Consider the following 17,977-nt stretch of genomic DNA (forward strand, 5'->3'; position numbering starts at 1 on the left):
GCAGCTCAAGCGGTTTTTTTAAAACTTTATTAAACTTTGAGAAATGAAGGAGTTCAGATATCTTCAGAGATTATATTGACGTCAATCCTGTGTTAATTGGGGGGGGGCATATTCATATATTCTGCTATGTCTGGCTAATTTTTTGTCAAAACAATTCACTTTCAAAAGAAGCAGCCTGACATAAAAGAATATATGAATATGGTCCCCAGTTATCACAGGATTGACACCAATGAGAGATTATAACAGAAAATGTTTTGATGAAGACCTATGTTTGTGTCAAAGCTGAAGAAGTGTAAAAATGTAAGATGGCATACGGACAATTTTTGCCATCATTTTATTGGTGTAAACAGGAAAACATTGATAATAGACTACATGCAAGACCACGAACAAATGCACCTGTATACAGCTGAAACATTCAAATATTAACTTGAATTTTATTTAGCTTTTTGTTGCAATGATAAGTATACGTAAACGTGTAAGTTTTGAAAACTATGGGATTACTGTAAATCATATCATCAAATTTTATTACTTTAACGATCAAAGGGTCTCTAGACTGTATTAGCTACAGAGTAAAACTGGAAGTCCTTGGTAATATGTTAAGATGTAAATATAAACTTCATCCAATAAAGCACCAGAAATCGCTCCGTTTATATTTATTAGTTAAACGAGTATATCACAGTGATCTCATTAATTTGATTGTGCTGGAATTTCTCATTGAAAAGATTCACTAGTTACGAAGATCTGAAAACGATGGAAGTCATCCTGAACCTTTGGCAGATTATGAAAACTGTTTGGAAATGTTGACAAAGGAAGATCGATATGACAAAGAATGATCGTGCTTAGGGTTTTATCAATCGAGAACATGTGCGGCCTGGTAAATCAGAAGACTTTAAATTTCTAAAGTACCTTGGACCAGCTCATCTCAGAAGATGTACGTTGAAAATCTGTTAAACGAAACTTGGGTAAAGCTGATGTTAATTTATACAGAGGTAAAAATACCTCCTTTTTTTCATTATCTTTTTGCTTTTGTTGACAGTAGCTGTGAACTAAAGTATATATCAACTGTGTAATTGCTTCGACTGATATAAACTTTTCTTGATATTCCACGTTGCTCTCAGATGTGCGTGTACTGTTACTTGATGAGCTCGTTATTAAAAAAAATCGGAGAATTGTGTTTGCAAACGAGGAACACGATCATTACCACCTATCACACAGATGAGCTCGAGCTTAAAACCACTTATCACTGCTCATAAGCACTGCTCAAATGCTCATGTCACATGACTCACACGAACACTTTCATTTACATACAGATATACATAATGGCAATAGCATGAGTTAAGATTGCACCTTCATTGGTTTTACGATCAGATGAGTACTTGCTCAAAACCACTTATAATTGCTCATAAACACTTGCTCAAATGCTCAAATGCTCAAATGCACATCGATACCTGAAAACATCACATTTTTTAAAAGATATTACTCAGAGAATGAGCATCAAATATTGTGGAAAAATATTTAATCGAGGCTTTAATTACGTCATCACGAGAAAGAGTACTGCCCACACAGGGATCAGGGAGAAATGCCTTATTCAGACTCATACAGTTAGGATATACAGAGTGAAGACAATGCTTCGACAAGTTCCACCGATGAATCTAAATTTTTGATGTCAACAGAAAGGGATGCTTAGACTGAAGTGTAAACTAATCCTTGGATACCATACCAGGGTTTATAGAAAACGACGACTTTGATCCACAGGAAGCTATGGAAGCAGCTGTTAAGAAGGGAAAGTTCTTTATGAACAGACTTTTAAAAGAATACATCTTTACTGAAACTGTCAATGATGAAGATGATTAAATGTGATCATCGAATTTTTGTTATATAAACCATTGGATTATGTTAACATTTCAATGTTGAATAAATTAAAATCAACTATTGTTTATAGTGTGAAAAATCTTCATGTGGAACAAGAACCTTTATCATGGTCTCTGTTTCTATCTTTTATCATGAAACATAATAATCATCAACCATATATACAGCACGTGCGCAAAATTTTGGAGTTGGGTATTCGAAATTGTGTTTACAAATGAAATTAATTCATCCATTGAGGAAACAATTGTATTTTCACAAAAAAGCATTAAAATATCTCAAGACTAAAGCAGTTCAAACTTCAAACTCCCGTGAGCGATATATTTATGAGACCAAATTCCCATCATCACGCAGAAAATAGGTCAACGAAAGTCGCATCAATATTTATTGAGCTGAAAGATTTTTGTTCAGTGATTGGTAATTAATTTTTACAACATAGCTAAATGCATATAGCGCTGACATTTTTTAGCTGTCACTAAACACGACTATCGAAAGTTGTTGATATAATTCTGTTTTTATGGAAAATAATACTGTTGATCAAAAAGTGTTAGCTTTCTCTTTTTTCAAAGTATTCGACAGTTGATAAATTTTGCAACTGAATAAATTCCTGTAAGGTTTTAGGCAGGATTGGACAAGTTCTTTTTCGCACAGTAGACATGAACGTGAAGTTGATTGCTCTGTTCTTTTTCAACTACTCATTAAGCTAAACCGATTAAAATTTTATGACTTAGGATATTTTTAGACGGCGATCTATATAATAGTTTGCTATTTTGCATAAGGATTAATCATGCCCCAACTGAAAGGATGGGGGGGGGGATTACCGATGATTTTTTTAACGGCATGTTCATCTTTCAAATGTTATTGAACTATAGTTCCGAGTTTCACGAAGATTTGAGGTATTAGCTATGTATTTTTTAATTTACTTGCTCTCTTACAGTCTTACATCGCGGTAGCTTTTTTTTTTATTTTCAGAGTCTTTATTACAAGTTTCATTAGCTGTTTAGTAAACTAAAAATTGACTGATTAGTAAACTAAAAATGACTGATTAGTAAACTAAAAATTATTAAATCTTGTTCAAAAAATTCATTGTTTCTTATTTCAGTAGGTCTTTTTGCTTTGTCAAAAATATCTTTCTCCAGTCCTTGCAGGTATACTTGATCAATTCTTTCATTGTTCGGCATCATCAAACCTTCATGGCGTTTTTGCGAAGGTTGAGTAACACTGCAGCCGTAACAGTCTTTTGCAACAACACTTGATATTATGTACCCTATTTCTTCGACATATCACTTTAACAATCTGTCTTGTATAATTTTATGACTTTCCCCTAAAGTCTTGTACTCTTCATCGATATCAAATGCTTCTTTATATTTCTTTGCTAGTTCAATGCAACCGTTAAAGCCATTTTTATTGTCAGAAGAAAACTAGTCACTTTATATAATTGTAAACTCTTTTCTATATCGGCAAATAGTGGCGGATTTTGAGTATGTGTATCCATGTTGTTCGCAGTGGTTGTTTGTCATGGTCATTTTACCCGCAAACAGTTAAGATTTATTCTAGTAATCGAAATGCATACAAACTCTAATACAGGTCCTTGACTACCTGTAATGTTGGGTATTATTTGCGAACTTTGTAAGACGTTGTTGTTGGCACTTGTGACGTAGATAGTTAAACACGTCTGCTTCCGGAAAAATAATATTATATATAAATATTAGATGAATTGAATCTTTTGATTATCGTTTGTCTTGTTTTTTGAATGAATACACACAATTGTTTATAAAATAAAACGAATATACTGAGAAAAATTATTGCTAAAGTATGGTGTCCAATCAATTGTCAGCTTGACATGATAACTCAGTTATTCTGAATCCGTTTCCTCAAGTCGAGCTATAAATCATGTAGCTATGTCGTTATGTCGAAATTTTATGAATTTGTGCACGATTAGGAATTACAGCTTTCATCTTTTTTATCCTATTTATTCTCTTAATTTCTAGAAATATTATGTTTTACAAAGCACATCCTTTCGTGACAAAAGTAATTTTTTTTCTATATTACACGTACTTGTTTAAACATATCGTTTGTGGGTACATCCCATTCTGTTTTATTAACAAGTTAAAACTAAATTACAAAAGGTATTATACAAATACAAGCTTTGCAAAGGATATGCAAACATTATTATAATTAAAATATGTGAATTGACAGTAGATATTAAACGTAATAACTATAAGCACGTAATCCATGGCAAATTTTGATTATTTTCCCGTCAGGAAAATCGTTAATTTTGTCTTGGATCATCTGCTTGAATCATGTGGATATATTGTGAAAAATATTGATGAAATTAAATGTCTTGGGTCATAGTTCCACGTTTAATGATGTACACAATATACGATAGGCTATGATCAAGATAATGTTTAGAGACAGAATTATTATTCTCTTAGGCGTATATTCATAAGAAACAACATTAATATCGGAATTTCGTTAAGTTTTCCTTCTAAGTGGCTTCTATTTTCCCTTTTAGCTCCTGTCAATCCATATGGATGGTTCAAAATTCATAGCGAAGGATATAAGAAATGTCTAACTGCAGTCTATACCTCGACAAGAAGATACAGTTATTATTTGAAATATTTAAAAGGAAAGCTTGTAAAAAGCCGTAAAGTGGCTTCTCAAAAGGCCCGATTAGTTTTGAAACACTGTTCGGCAGCTTTTGATCAAGATTGGCGATGGCTTTCAACTGGTCATTTACAATCATCCTTAAACAACTATTGTCTGACTGTTAGAAGATCTTCACAATCGAAACTATTCCAGTACAAGGCATCTATTCAACCATGTATTTTACAAAGTGGTTACAAGCAGTGGACTTGTTCTGGTGGTTATTTAAAGCTAAAATATAAAAACTTGTATCTCATTCCATACCTGTTTAAAAATGCACCAAGTGGTGGAGTAGTAGCTAGAAGAAGTATAACAACCAGCTGTAAGTGGACACGCTACGGAACATCAAATACAATATGCGAAGATGGTAAGATCTTTTACGTTAAGTCAAAAATATTCCCAGAAACAAATATGCCATAATTTCAGTTTGGCAAGTGCTGTAGTATCATTGCTATATATTTCATTACCCACTGCAATCTTCATTAAGCAAGAAAAAATGATAAAGCCATTGTTTGTATGTTGTTGAAAAATATCCAAAACACATTTGGGAGAGAGTGGCACACATCAGAGAGACAAGCGTGGGGCCCTTCTCTCCACCCAGGCAGGCTGAAATTCAGATTGTGCTGAAATCAGAAAGATTAAAAAATAACATACCATGATGTGCAAAAATATCCGTATATTAAAACAAGAACGTTTGTACATGTATTTAAAATTTTAAACTCTCATCCAAATCAGCTTATATCAATAATATTAATTGACAATTATATTGAGAACTGATTATAAAGTAAAAATTAAACTTAATCAACCAGCTAAACCTTCTTAGGATTCAGTATACATGTGTGTGAAATGTACGTTTAAGTAATGTATCATATCTTTTACTAGAATCTCATTTTGCTTAGTAAAGTTGTGTTTGCGGGATTTCTTTAGAGCAAACTTGTTTACCATGGATGACATGTTAATGCTGCAAAGCAGATCGTTTTCGATGCTAAGTAGAACAAGGCTGTTTAATCGCTTTTGTGTCATACGAACTGATTCTTACGGTGGCCCACAAGGGCAACGTCAATTTCAAATTATTACACTACAATTAAATTCATCACACCAAATTCAAATACATCGCGCCAAATTCAAAATTTCAATTCGTGCTAGGCCCATATGGGATATTTACTAGTACTTTATGTTGCTTATTATTTTTTTGTTAATTTAAACCTCTCGTTAATTTCAAAATGGGAAATTGGCATTTTTGCGATGCTCAAGTCGCACTTCTGGATAAATTTTGTAATCAGAGCGGAATTAAATTGTGTTGTGAGGTTGTAGCAATCAAGTACTAGTGTAAACAAGGCTATAAATACGACACGATAACAGAATTTTTGGCGAAATTTCATGACGTCCATATTTGTATTCGAACTTTGAAAAGCCGCTTGAAAACATTAGGACTCTCTTGAAAATTGAGGAAATACAAGGAGTTGGAAGTAAGAAGAAGAATTATGCGCGAACTTAGATTCACCAGATTGTATGAGCGGATATCGGGGAATGTGGCATATTCTTAGCAGGAAAGGATTTATGATACCGAAGCAAAAAGTTCAAGAGTTGTTAAAGGAATTAGATCCTGAGGGCTGTGAAACAAGACGAGCTCATCGTTTAAGGCAGAGAATTTATGTAAATCCGTGTCCAAATTTTTGTTGGCACTTGAATGGATATGATAAACTGAAACCGTTTGGGTTTTTTTATCAAGTCTCATTCAACAAGACTTGAACCATGTAAAAGATCATTGGAATACACATTATATAAGAAGATCAAGGTTTGACACCATACCAGGAAGGCCAACCTGTAAGTCAACAACAGTGTGACCAGGTTCTATGACCAATTACCTTGATGAAAACAAAAAGGGAATAAGAAGAGTACTTTGTACATGTCATGGATCAAGCAGGCTTAGAGCTGCCTTTAGACTGGAGACATGCCTTGCATCTTTACAATGAATTAATTTACATAGCAAAAGACCATTGATTTTATACCTATTTGAGTGGATTGCCTTTTTAAGGTCAATTGATGACAGAATATTGCAAAACGACTGTTATTACAAAAAAGCTGAAATTGAGCATTTCATTTTACAAAATATGTTTTTTTAATTGTTAAGTTAACATGGTTATTTAACATCAGTAAACCTAAAGCTTGTGGAATCTTTCTGATAATAACATTGTATATAATTTTCTGTTTACTATGTCCGAATAACTGTGGTGACATCTTATAAAATTTACGATATTTTAAAGTAAAAGCCAAAAGATTTGCTGTGAATTAAAAGCAACATAAACTAATGTGTTATGTAAACTAAACCATACTCTTAAAGTCTGTGTCAATTATACAGTTTCAAATGCTTCTCTTGTTTACAACTTAGTTTTGGAAAATTAAGGAGTTGCAAAAATACCAATCTTACATATTCCTAGCAAAAGAGATGCTGAAAATCACCAGTTTTGCTCATGTGTGCAACAGAGATTGTTATGCTACGGCCACAAGCTCCAACAATAGGAAAGCAGGTAGTATGATTAGGATTCCTTAATAGGCAATTATGATCAAATCTGACAGTTATTTTTACAACATCACCATTTAATGACCTATGATTTCGGCCTGTAAGCCAACCTAAGATCCTGAAGGTGTCAGATTTGCCATTATGGAATGAGTGCTTTCATCCAATTTTTAATCATCAGCAGCATACATTAGCGGGGTTGGTATCATTCCATGAAATTTACTCTTTGTATCCAGATAGGTGATTATCTTCCAGTGCCATGAAGAAATCTTGAACGTTATCCATGATGGTTTCTTCAAGCATTCTTCTTGAAGTACCATCATCAGAATAATCAGGGCACAGCAGAGAAAAAATATAATTTGCATCTACATCGTGAGTTTCTTTCCCCTTCACCAAAACATTTTTGGCTACTTCTTCATTTTCTTTAACTGCTTGCAGTATACTGCAAACATTTAGCCCTTCAGCAAACTCCTAAAGAAAAAGAATTCGTTTGCCAATTGTGCTCACCATAACAGTTCCTATTATATCATGAGTGTGAAAGCCATCTATAATGCCGGTGTACCCACTCTCAATAATGAAATCTCTGTGAGTATGAACATCTTTCTTTATACTTTCCAAGAGCTCACGATCAGCTTCAGTAAAGTGCTCTTCTAATACTAAGTTATTCATATCAATATTAGGGTTAAGCATCAAGTTGTAAGTACTTTCATCCAAAATGCATAGTGGAGGACCTCTTTGAGAAATGGAAGTAGGAGCCATTTCACCACAAGCTCTAAAGTTTCCATTCTAATTATTGTACACGGAGTCAATTGGTGCTCCATTGGGAAACATTGTCGAACTCATTTGCGAGATTGTTTCAGATAAAAATTCTTTAGACATGGCACCCGAGTTGATGTATTTAACTCGAAGTACTTTTGGGGGGTCAGATCTTTTGCATTCTCGCTGCCATGAAGATCAAGATCGAAGAATAGAGGCACTGCGTCGCACAACAAGGAAAAACTGTCTATTGTAGTCCACTTTTTTCTCAATGCCTTTCATAAATGTGGAAAGATCGACGTTGTCAACTTTATATGAATTGGGAATGTCTCTTGGTTCTTCACTTTCAGTGACAACAGTTGTGGGCACTGGTAAATCATCATCAAGTTCAAGGTGTAACGTTTTGGCTAGGCTCTCATCTCTCACAACTTGAGAATTAACTTGTGAGAAATCTTCAAAGAAGTGAAGATTTTCATTAAAAAGTTCTGCATCTTTACCATCAGATGCCTCACTTGAAATCTCTTCCTGGAGGTGGAGGCTTTTTCTCTACAAACTTCTTCTTCCTGTAAAATAGAATCAATTTTGGTGCATAAATACGAAGTGATCTTGTTATAATCTCTTCTTAGTTCTTCTTTGTATTGTTTTAAAGTAAAAAACTGCTTTTTTGATCCAGGAAGGAAAAGAGCTTCTTTTCCATCTTGAAAAAGGAGCATGTATTCTTCATAATCATCGTAGAGATTACTATGAAAAGCTTTCCACTTTGTTTTTGCATTTTTCAAAATTTCTTTGTAAGGTGCTTCATGTGACACTTCCAGTGCCATTCGCTTTCCACGTTTTGGATTTAAGCTTTTTTCTTTTTCATTGAATTCAAACAGACCAATAAACACTTTAACAGTCTTGTCAGAGCTTTCCCCTTTCGTCCCTTCCCTTTTGAAACAGTAGATTTCCATTGAGACCCTTTAGTTCTTTGGTACTCATTAAATGTTTTATTGATTTCTTTCTGTGAGTGGATGCAGTTTTTAGATCTTCATCTACAAATTCTTCATATTATAATTCATCAAAATGTAAAAAAGATATTGACTAGTTCAGCTATATTAAAATCACCTACTGATGTTGGCTATATTCCTAAGAGCTCGTATTGTAATGTCATGACCAATCTAACAAATTTACCACTCAAAATTCAAGTCTCATAAATTGTATAAATGCAAGATGCTTTTAGCTACAAAAAGATTGGCAATTTTAAAGGTCACAATTTGTAGTATGTATTTGTGTTATCTTCAATAATTTTTTTCCTGAATTAAACCAGTACGTTAATGCTATAAAGGCAAACAAAGGTGTTATTAAATTACAGCACATGTCGTCGGGCTTCATATAAATGACAAAATGAGCAATATCAAGCATCAAAAAGATTTGTGTTTTTCTTTATAAATTATAAAAATGAGCTTTTGTATTCATTTAGTGAGTTTAAACTTTAAAATCAACAATTATATCAGTTCACCTTATTTTATCTGTTCAGATTTGATGATTTGACCAAATTCATCTACTTTGGATTGAGCTGGAGAACACTGAATAATAGGAAAAAAAATTTAAAATAATCTCACATTCACTTACTCATGCTGTAATATTCAGAAAATTAGTCTCATCAGTAAAATGGAAGAAGTTCAAATATGTCATTATCAAAGCCACATATTTCTTGCTAGTAATGAAGTAATAAATTCCATACACAGAATGTCATTCGCATGCAGTTAAAGGCATAAAAGCATTACAACAATTGCACTGATATTTATAGTACTCAGCACCCAATATTTTCTCGTCAATTTAAGTCTCGTCAATATTCGTATCTAAACCTGTGAAAGACTATGTTTATCAATAGTTCCTGTACAAGCTTACCTTTTCCACAGTTGGGGCTAAACTTGCAATCAACATGAGCATTTAAGCAATGACCACCATGATTGCAAAACATGATGGTCGCCAAATGAAATACGCACCTCTTCTTTATGATTTGTGTAGTTTCGCCACGTTTTTCTCATCAAAATTGCATCATTACATGACGTAATGAGTGTTCTTGAACAAAGCCGCTGAGGGCATGCACGGGCATAAGGACAATGCATGATGATGAGTGATAAATTTGAATTTGATGTGACGAATTTGAATTTGATGTGACGAATTTGAATTTGATGTGACGAATTTGAATTTGGTGCGATGAAATTCAATTTGATGTGATATATTTAATTTTAGAGTAATGATTTGAAATTGACGTTGCCCTTGTGGGCCACCCTGGATTCTTGATTAGCTTAAGTTCAGAAAAGGACCGTTCTCCAGAACAGTTTGAGATCATGAGACTAAGATATCTCCGCAGTGCAATTATAGTGCTTGGAAATAGAGTTTCGTGATTGTTCTCCAGAAGACGTCTATACATGCACGGTAAAATAAAGGTAAATAACAAGTAGTGAACCAGATGAGGAGCGAACACCTCGACACTGGTGCTTTTTTTCCGTCCACTAATACACCGAAAAAAATTAGAACTGAGTATAGAGCGGGGCCCATAAAGAGAGGGGTCCCCTTGGGCGGACGCCCCTTCTGCAATATGGTTAATCCTGCCCTGGATGTCCACCGCTAAGTGTGTCGAAACGTCAATTTCAAGTTTCAACACTCCTTCTCAACGCTTTGCTTAGCAACCTGAATGATCTACATCTACTAACATCTCAGTTTACTTACGAATGTATTTTGAGCTACAAACTAGTTTTAAGAAATATAATTGTATTTTACAACGACAGACTGGTACCACTGCTGCAAATAATTTTATTTTGCATAGACAATTTAGTTCCATTTCAAGTAAAGTCTAAATGCACACTTTTTCTTGTACATTTCAACTTACTGTGAGTAATTTAGCATTATTTTAGACTAAGACTTGCTTCCAGAACGTAAATTTGGCAAAGTAAAGCAAGTACCAAACAATTATTTATAGTCACGTGGTCAATCCTTCAAGTGAAAGACCTGTAACTTTCATTTGCCAGATATAAATTCTTTCATACTCTGAATAGTTATGGTTGCACTTACACAGGCTGAAAACCTTTATTTCCAGGCTTTTAAAATGTTTTTTTAACTCAGCTTCGTTATCACGTTGAGGATACCAAATGGCAGAATTAAAACACGTATAGAGGTTATATTAGGAGCTGGAAACAGTGATATTCTTTAAAAGGATCAAAAGACGGTTATTTTAAGCTCTATTCTCTGCGTCTTCTAAAAATCTATCGAAAGTGCAAAATATAATTATTCTAGGATACTGCTACGCGATTATATTATCACGAGACTAAGTATATTTTGCAATGTAGGCTGCAACCACAGTACCATTATACTCGCCAGCTTAAAGCGAAGCGAGGGTAATATTAATCTAAAAAAAGCGTATGAGTATTTAGTCCAACTTCAACCACTTAGGTAAGATGAGAAATAATTATAATTGGTGATTTTAGGTTCCAGAGTTTCGTTTGTATAATTTTTAATTTGTTGCTGGGTTGTGTAAATATGTGAGCTAAGAAATATTTAATACGCGACGTTCAAATAGTGGAAATAAACAAAATACCGTCCGAATTACAATTTGCCTAGCCTTTTGAAGTTAATAAAGATACATTGTCTGGTAAAATATCAACTCTTAAGGACTGGTCTTAAATAATACAGGAAAGAATTGATCTCGTGAGCTTCGGAAAGATGTAAATAAACTTGCCATTAAACTGAGGTCAAATTTACAAGGGCCTGATTATATATAGGTGAGCGGGCCCGGATAGCGAGCTAGCCCGCTAGGCGAGAGAGCATTTATCAAAATATTATTTGGCCAACCGGGCTGGGAAAATTACGGCGTGCAAAAAAAGCGCGCGTTTACAATAACAACACAACTCAATGAAAACATGAAAACATGAAAACATTTCAAATTTTGCATTTCTTTTTGTTGCTCTTGGCCACATTATCACACTAAACTTCTATATATGCAGGGGCGGGTCTAGAGTATGTCAAATCCGTCGAGCGACTGATGTTTGAAATTCAAAAATTACCTATTCATATTAATTAAAAATTCATTAATTATTCTTACTTTCTTATGGCATTTACTTCGTGAGAAAAATCCAGCTTTATTTATTATTGAAAACTAATGACTTATCCAATGAATATCTCGTTGGTAACAAAATCAGTTGAATTTTAATTGACCGACTGTTAAGCGGGGTGGCTTGACTGGTTCGACGGATAAAGGAGTCTATGAACGCCAAAAACGCTTATTTTATTGGTCAATGGCCAGATCAGTGGACAGTCTGGAATGGTATCGACTGATAATAGGGGCGGCCGGACGTATAAGGGAGTCCAATTGCTATCTTACAATTGGTTCATTTGAATTTTTGTTTTATTGTGATTGGTTTGACGGATTTCGACTGATAGCCAACTGAACTAACATAGTCAAGCTCACTGTCTGAATTGAATGTTTGATCGTTTCATAGTAATTTTTATAAGCATGATAGAAACTAAACTACAATCAGATGGAATTTATGGAAATCTTTTACAAATTCATATATTGACATGAATGCTGCTGTCCAAGCTGTGAATTTTTTCAAGAGGGTGAAAAATTTATAAATAAATTGTAAATGCTTGGCAAAGACGATCTCGCGAGCGACATTTCAGTCATTGAAGTAAATGGTTTGAACCCGGGAGTATCGTTATATGTTTGTAAATGATGATCGTTCAGGTTAATAAATGAATGATTACTTTAACAAAATGGACACCCTTGTTAACGACAGACAAACGTACGAACAACTCAAACGAGACCCAACACCATAACTAGTACGCAAACTTAACAGCAAGATCTTCTCTATGAGAAAATCTAACATTATATCTGAACGTATTTACTATCGACTCAGATGTTCAGTACCACGACCACCCAGACTATACGGACTACCAAAACTTCACAAACCACAAATACCCATGCGACCAATTGTATCATTCTGCGGTTCGCCTACTTACGAGCTTTCAAAGTACTTGACTAACATACTGCAACCACTTACAAACAAATCAAAACACAAGCTACAATCCACTGAAACTTTCATTAAAAAACTGAGCACTATACAAATACCGGACAACTATATACTAGTGTCCAGTGGCGTGGTGGCATAGTTTTTACTGCGGTGGCCAACACAAATTTTGCGCCCCTTTCACCTTTTGTTATTGCTATTTTCAAGTATTTTAGTTATTTTCATTTTATAAAACACAAACATGAATCTTCATAAAAAGAAAGTAACTTAAAAACAAAGTTTCATCAAGCAATTATATGTCTGTTACGTTTTTTGTTTTTCATAGAAAAATATATTTATATTAATGCCTTTGCAAGCGTTGGGGAGGTTTTCCCAAGTAAAGTTATGATTCTATCTTTGTGGATACAAATGAGAGTTTCCCTTCCAACGTTCATTAAAAGCAATGATTCCAGGTGTTCCTGTACCATCGTAGATCGAATCCTCGTTTTTACTCTCTTCAGCGAAGAAAAAGAACGTTCAGCAGTTGCTGAGCTAATGGGTATGGCCACTGCAATTTAATAAACTTTGCATAATGTTGGGTATGCGTCAACTAAATGGTACTTTGGAAAACAAAGCAGCTTCAAGGCATCTAAGAATGACGGAGTTTTAGCCTTCTCGGTAATTGACGCATTATTCGAATGCTTACTTATGTCAGTATCAGAATGATTTTCATCATCATCATCACCATCACCATCATCAATAGTTTCAAAGTTCTGCTCATTATGATCATGGTCACTTTGAGTTGTAAACTGAGTACAGTGAAATTTTTTAAATGTTTCTGCAAAGCTTAACAGTTCAGTAGCGCATCTTTGGGAGTCTATCTTATACACATCACAAAAGGCTTTCACTGCAGATTGAAGATCTTTTGAAGATGTCTTGTACTTGCTCGAGACTTCGTCAAATTGATTGGGTGCGAATAAAGCAAATGATTTCATTAGTGGTCGATTCTTTTCAAAACGATTCTTCATTGAAAATTGAATGGAATCTAGCACTTTATAAAATGTGTCTCGCCTCCATTGTGCTTTTGGTGAATCTGCCAAATCATCTCTGGCTTGTTCTCCGTCCATTGGTCGTCGATGACGAGGTCGTGTAGACCTCTATTCGACATCTAATGCAAAAGAATCGGACATTTCAATGATTTTTTCTGGTTTGTCACGTATGATTTGAATTCTAGAAATTGAGCTATCAACCATATCCATTGCTTTTCCAAAGTCAGCATTTACGCTCTGTAGATATCGACTTAAAGGTCCAGTAATTCCAAAATTTCTTGGAAAGACAGGCAGTCGCAACAAATTGCTTTGTCTGAAAAGCTGCTTGCAATCCATTTGCTGTTGCTCGCTGACTTTCAGTGAACGATCTTTCCTCAGCTACTTTTTGGAGCACTCGCATGATGCACTCGAATCTCAAAAGAAATACGTTTAGACAAAATTCTCTTGCATTCCATCGAACTGTATTAAGACGTTTAATCGAAAAAATTTTGAGGTTTTCATTCTTTTGAACCAATTGAAACAATTCGTGTACTTTATGAGAATTATTAAAGAGAACGTGCAGTTTTTCGAGAGAGTCAAAAAGAGTAATGACATCAATAGCAACACAAGCTGAATCGGACAAGACGTGATTTAGTGTATGCGCATAGCAGTGAACAAATATGATGTGGTTTCCGATTTTCTCTTTTACAATCGTGCAAACCATTATAACATCCGCTCATAGTGGATGCTCCGTCATACGTTTGGGCAACAAGTTTTTCAAATGAAACTCCATGCAATTGTAATATTGTTGTAATAGCAGTGCATAGGTCATGTGCAATTGTTCCAATTGCTTTTTGGCATGACAAAACGTGTTCAGAACACTCGCCAGTTTCATTAACAAGCCTTACGCATATACTCAATTGCTCTGTATGAGTTATATCGGGTGTTGTATCAGCAATCAATGCCCATGCTTTGCAGTTGCGTATTTTTTTGTACAATTACAGAATATATTTCTTTACCAATGATATTGATTAACTTATTTTGAATATCATTGCTCAAAAACGTTAGCCATGAGCCACGTCCTTTGATTCCTTTTTCATCAGTTTTACCACCATTCTTTGTCGATTGTTTCACTTGGCGATCACGAACTTTCTCAAGATGCTCATTGATTGGTTGATCGTACTCTGACAATAATTTAAGCGTTTCCAAAAAGTTTCCTGTATTAACATAGAAATTTGTCAGTGATTAACAGTGACCCCTAAAGGAAAGCCCTTGTCTTCCAAGAAACATAATAACATCTATCACACGTTTCAAAACTGTTTTGTTTAAAACAACTTCCTTTTTACGTCTTTCAGACTCGATTTTCCCCTGGTGATGAAACTGATCCGATATTGAGTTTTCTTGAAGGAAAAGACCTTCTGCAACTTTTGCGTTTAGATGAGAATTGCATTTTTCATGCTCCAGAATTCTAATATACTGCTTTTTCCATTTGGAGAAACCAATGTTTGCAAAAGCTTTTCCTTGATTTGACCGAATATTTTCTCCCCTAGACGTTACATCTGTAAACAGAATGCATGGTATGCTAAGCAAGCTGTCTTCACTTAGTGAATAGGAAATCCATTTTCGTCTTGTCCCATCATCGTGGAAAAAAACCTGCTTGGAGCAATAGCGAGTGCGATCTCCTTGTACTATCCTCCTTTGTTTCAAAACAAACAGGGATGGTTGGCATGGATTCATTTTAAGTAAACACCTTTTTTCGCTAATGCTGAGATTAAGATCAACAATTGTCCCAGGATCAAACGTGTTTTCTTTCGTATCAATAGAGGAATTTTGATTCAATTCATTTTCAGCAGATTCTGAGATGCCTTCGCCTTCCTTACATTCATTTGAATTGACAAAGCTGTCAATATCAGGGCATTCACCAACAGAATCATTGCTTTTGATTGATTTGAAAGTATGCTCATCTTGATCGTTTACTTCTGTCGACTCAGATTTTTCTTGCGCATGCACTTGTTTAAGGTCTTCACTGATGTTCGGCGTTTCCCTGAGTTTTAATTCTAACTTCTCTGTTGTTTGTGACAAAATGCATGGTGGGTCATTTTGTATAGGTTTAAAGTAATCAAGCAAAACTTCCCCAAGTTTTGAAAATTCTTCTTGTCTAGCTTTCTTTAATCTTCGATACTCAGCACCCGACTTTTTTCTCTTTGTGGTGTTGAAAGAATTAGACATTGCAGTTAGTCTTTAACATTGCACCATGATCCATGATGTACATTAAATAATATTAAAATAGACTTCCCAACACAAAGGGAATTATCAAATGAAATGTTTGTTGTGTGAATTACATCGGTATTACATCTGCTCAAAATGAGAGTTTTGCATTTTGAGACATTAGTTTAATTGGTCTTCAAATGTTGTTGTTTAAAAAATATTTTAATTTTAATTAAATATATGCTGTTATGCACATTCGATAACTGCTGATAAATGAATCTTGAACATTTACGAAGAACCTTTAAGTGATTTAAAAAAGTTTTACCGTATAATAACTTGCTTTACTACTAAAAATGACAAATGAATCGTCGTAACGATGAAAATGTAAATAACACAAAACAAACAATGCAGTACATGCTGCGGTATCATTAAGGGCTACTTCATTTTAGACTATGCATTATGATAGCAATTTACCAATGACTGCACTACTGTCATTTTTGAAAAATATATTATTACGCTCGGATTTATAAGATACAATGCCAGTAACGATTACAGTCTGTGAGGGAAGCAAAAAACATTGATTAAGATAGGCAAAAAATTACACATTTTAGGCCTTGTTGCGTCCCTTAAGAGGACAATTTGGCCGTGTACGCATAGGCGAAACTAGAATGCTAATTGGGGGGTGGTGTAAATATTCATATATTCAGCTCTGCCTTGCTGTTGATTTCTTTTGTTGGCGATGTTAAATTCAATAGAAATCAGCAGGGCAAAGCTGAATATATGAATATTCACACCCCAATTAGAGTTCTAGTTTCTTCCCTGCATGTATGTTGTCTACAGTCATCGTGACAAATTATGCAGGTGTTGTGGCCACAAACGAAACATCTAATTATAGAATTCTCGTCAATATCCTATTCTTTATTCGACCCCCTTACAAGGTTTCATTTTGGTCTGTCTACTTTTTACCTAATTCCCTAAAGTTAACTTCATTCACTGAATATATAACTGCGAAAATAACTGTTCTGTTTCAAATGCGTTTTTAATTTTTATAGCCCATTTTTAAAACTTGATGACTCGTATTCAATTCAGCGCCCCCCAAAATCAACAGCTAGGGGGCCCTGGCCCCCCTGGCCCCCCCTTCCACCACGCCACTGCTAGTGTCTTTTGATGTGAAATCACTGTTCACCAGTATTCCACTTAATCTGGCACTTACTTGTACAAAAACCCTCATTACAAACACCACGGACGTACTGCCATTACCGACAGAAGACATTATGGAGTTACTGGAGCTCTGCCTCACCTCGACTTACTTCCAATACAAAGGAACACACTACAAACAATTACATGGGACGGCAATGGGCTCGACGGTTTCCGTTGTAGTTGCTGAAATTGTAATGCAATCTATAGAGGAACGGGCGCTCACGACTACAAACATGCACTACCATTTTGGTTTCGCTACGTAGATGACACAATCACAGCACTACATGCAGACGACATTAATGACTTTCATACTCACATCAACAAACAGAACAGCCACATACAATTTACCAAAGATATCGAAGAAAACGGAACTCTTCCTTTTCTCGACTCTTTGGTAAAACATGACAATCAAAAACTACAAACAACAGTTTATCGCAAGCCAACACATACTGGCCGACTACTAGACCAATCATCTTACAACCCTACATCACACAAAGCCACCACAATCCGAACAATAACAAGACGTGCACAAATCATATGTGATTCACTGGACGCTCTACAAAACGAAAACAATTATCTCAAACGTGTTTTTGACAAAAACAACTATAACTCTGACTTTATCAAACGCAACACTTACAAACCCAACGAACCCAACGAAACGAACAACTCAGTGACAACAGCAACGATACCTTACATCAAAGGTACGTCTGAGACTATCTCGCGTATCTTACGACCATACAACATACGTGTCGCACATAAAC

At 34.9% G+C, this 17,977-nt stretch overlaps 1 protein-coding gene across 2 annotated transcripts in view; it reads left to right on the top strand.

The window, feature by feature from the left end:
* LOC124456063 (serine proteinase stubble-like) overlaps nt 1-17,977 on the top strand; it is a 77,304-nt gene that overhangs the window by 17,537 nt on the left and 41,790 nt on the right. Inside the window, exon 2 of one of the 2 annotated variants that reach the window (XM_047006602.1) lies at nt 4,382-4,879. The exons of the other annotated variant lie outside the window; for it this stretch is intronic. Within the exon in view, the coding sequence (XP_046862558.1) occupies nt 4,382-4,879 (498 nt within the window). The remainder of the gene's footprint in view (nt 1-4,381; nt 4,880-17,977) is intronic. 2 annotated transcript variants of the gene reach the window in all.

Source organism: Xenia sp. Carnegie-2017, unplaced genomic scaffold (assembly GCF_021976095.1).
Source record: "Xenia sp. Carnegie-2017 unplaced genomic scaffold, XeniaSp_v1 HiC_scaffold_41, whole genome shotgun sequence".
Lineage (NCBI taxonomy): Eukaryota > Metazoa > Cnidaria > Anthozoa > Malacalcyonacea > Xeniidae > Xenia > Xenia sp. Carnegie-2017.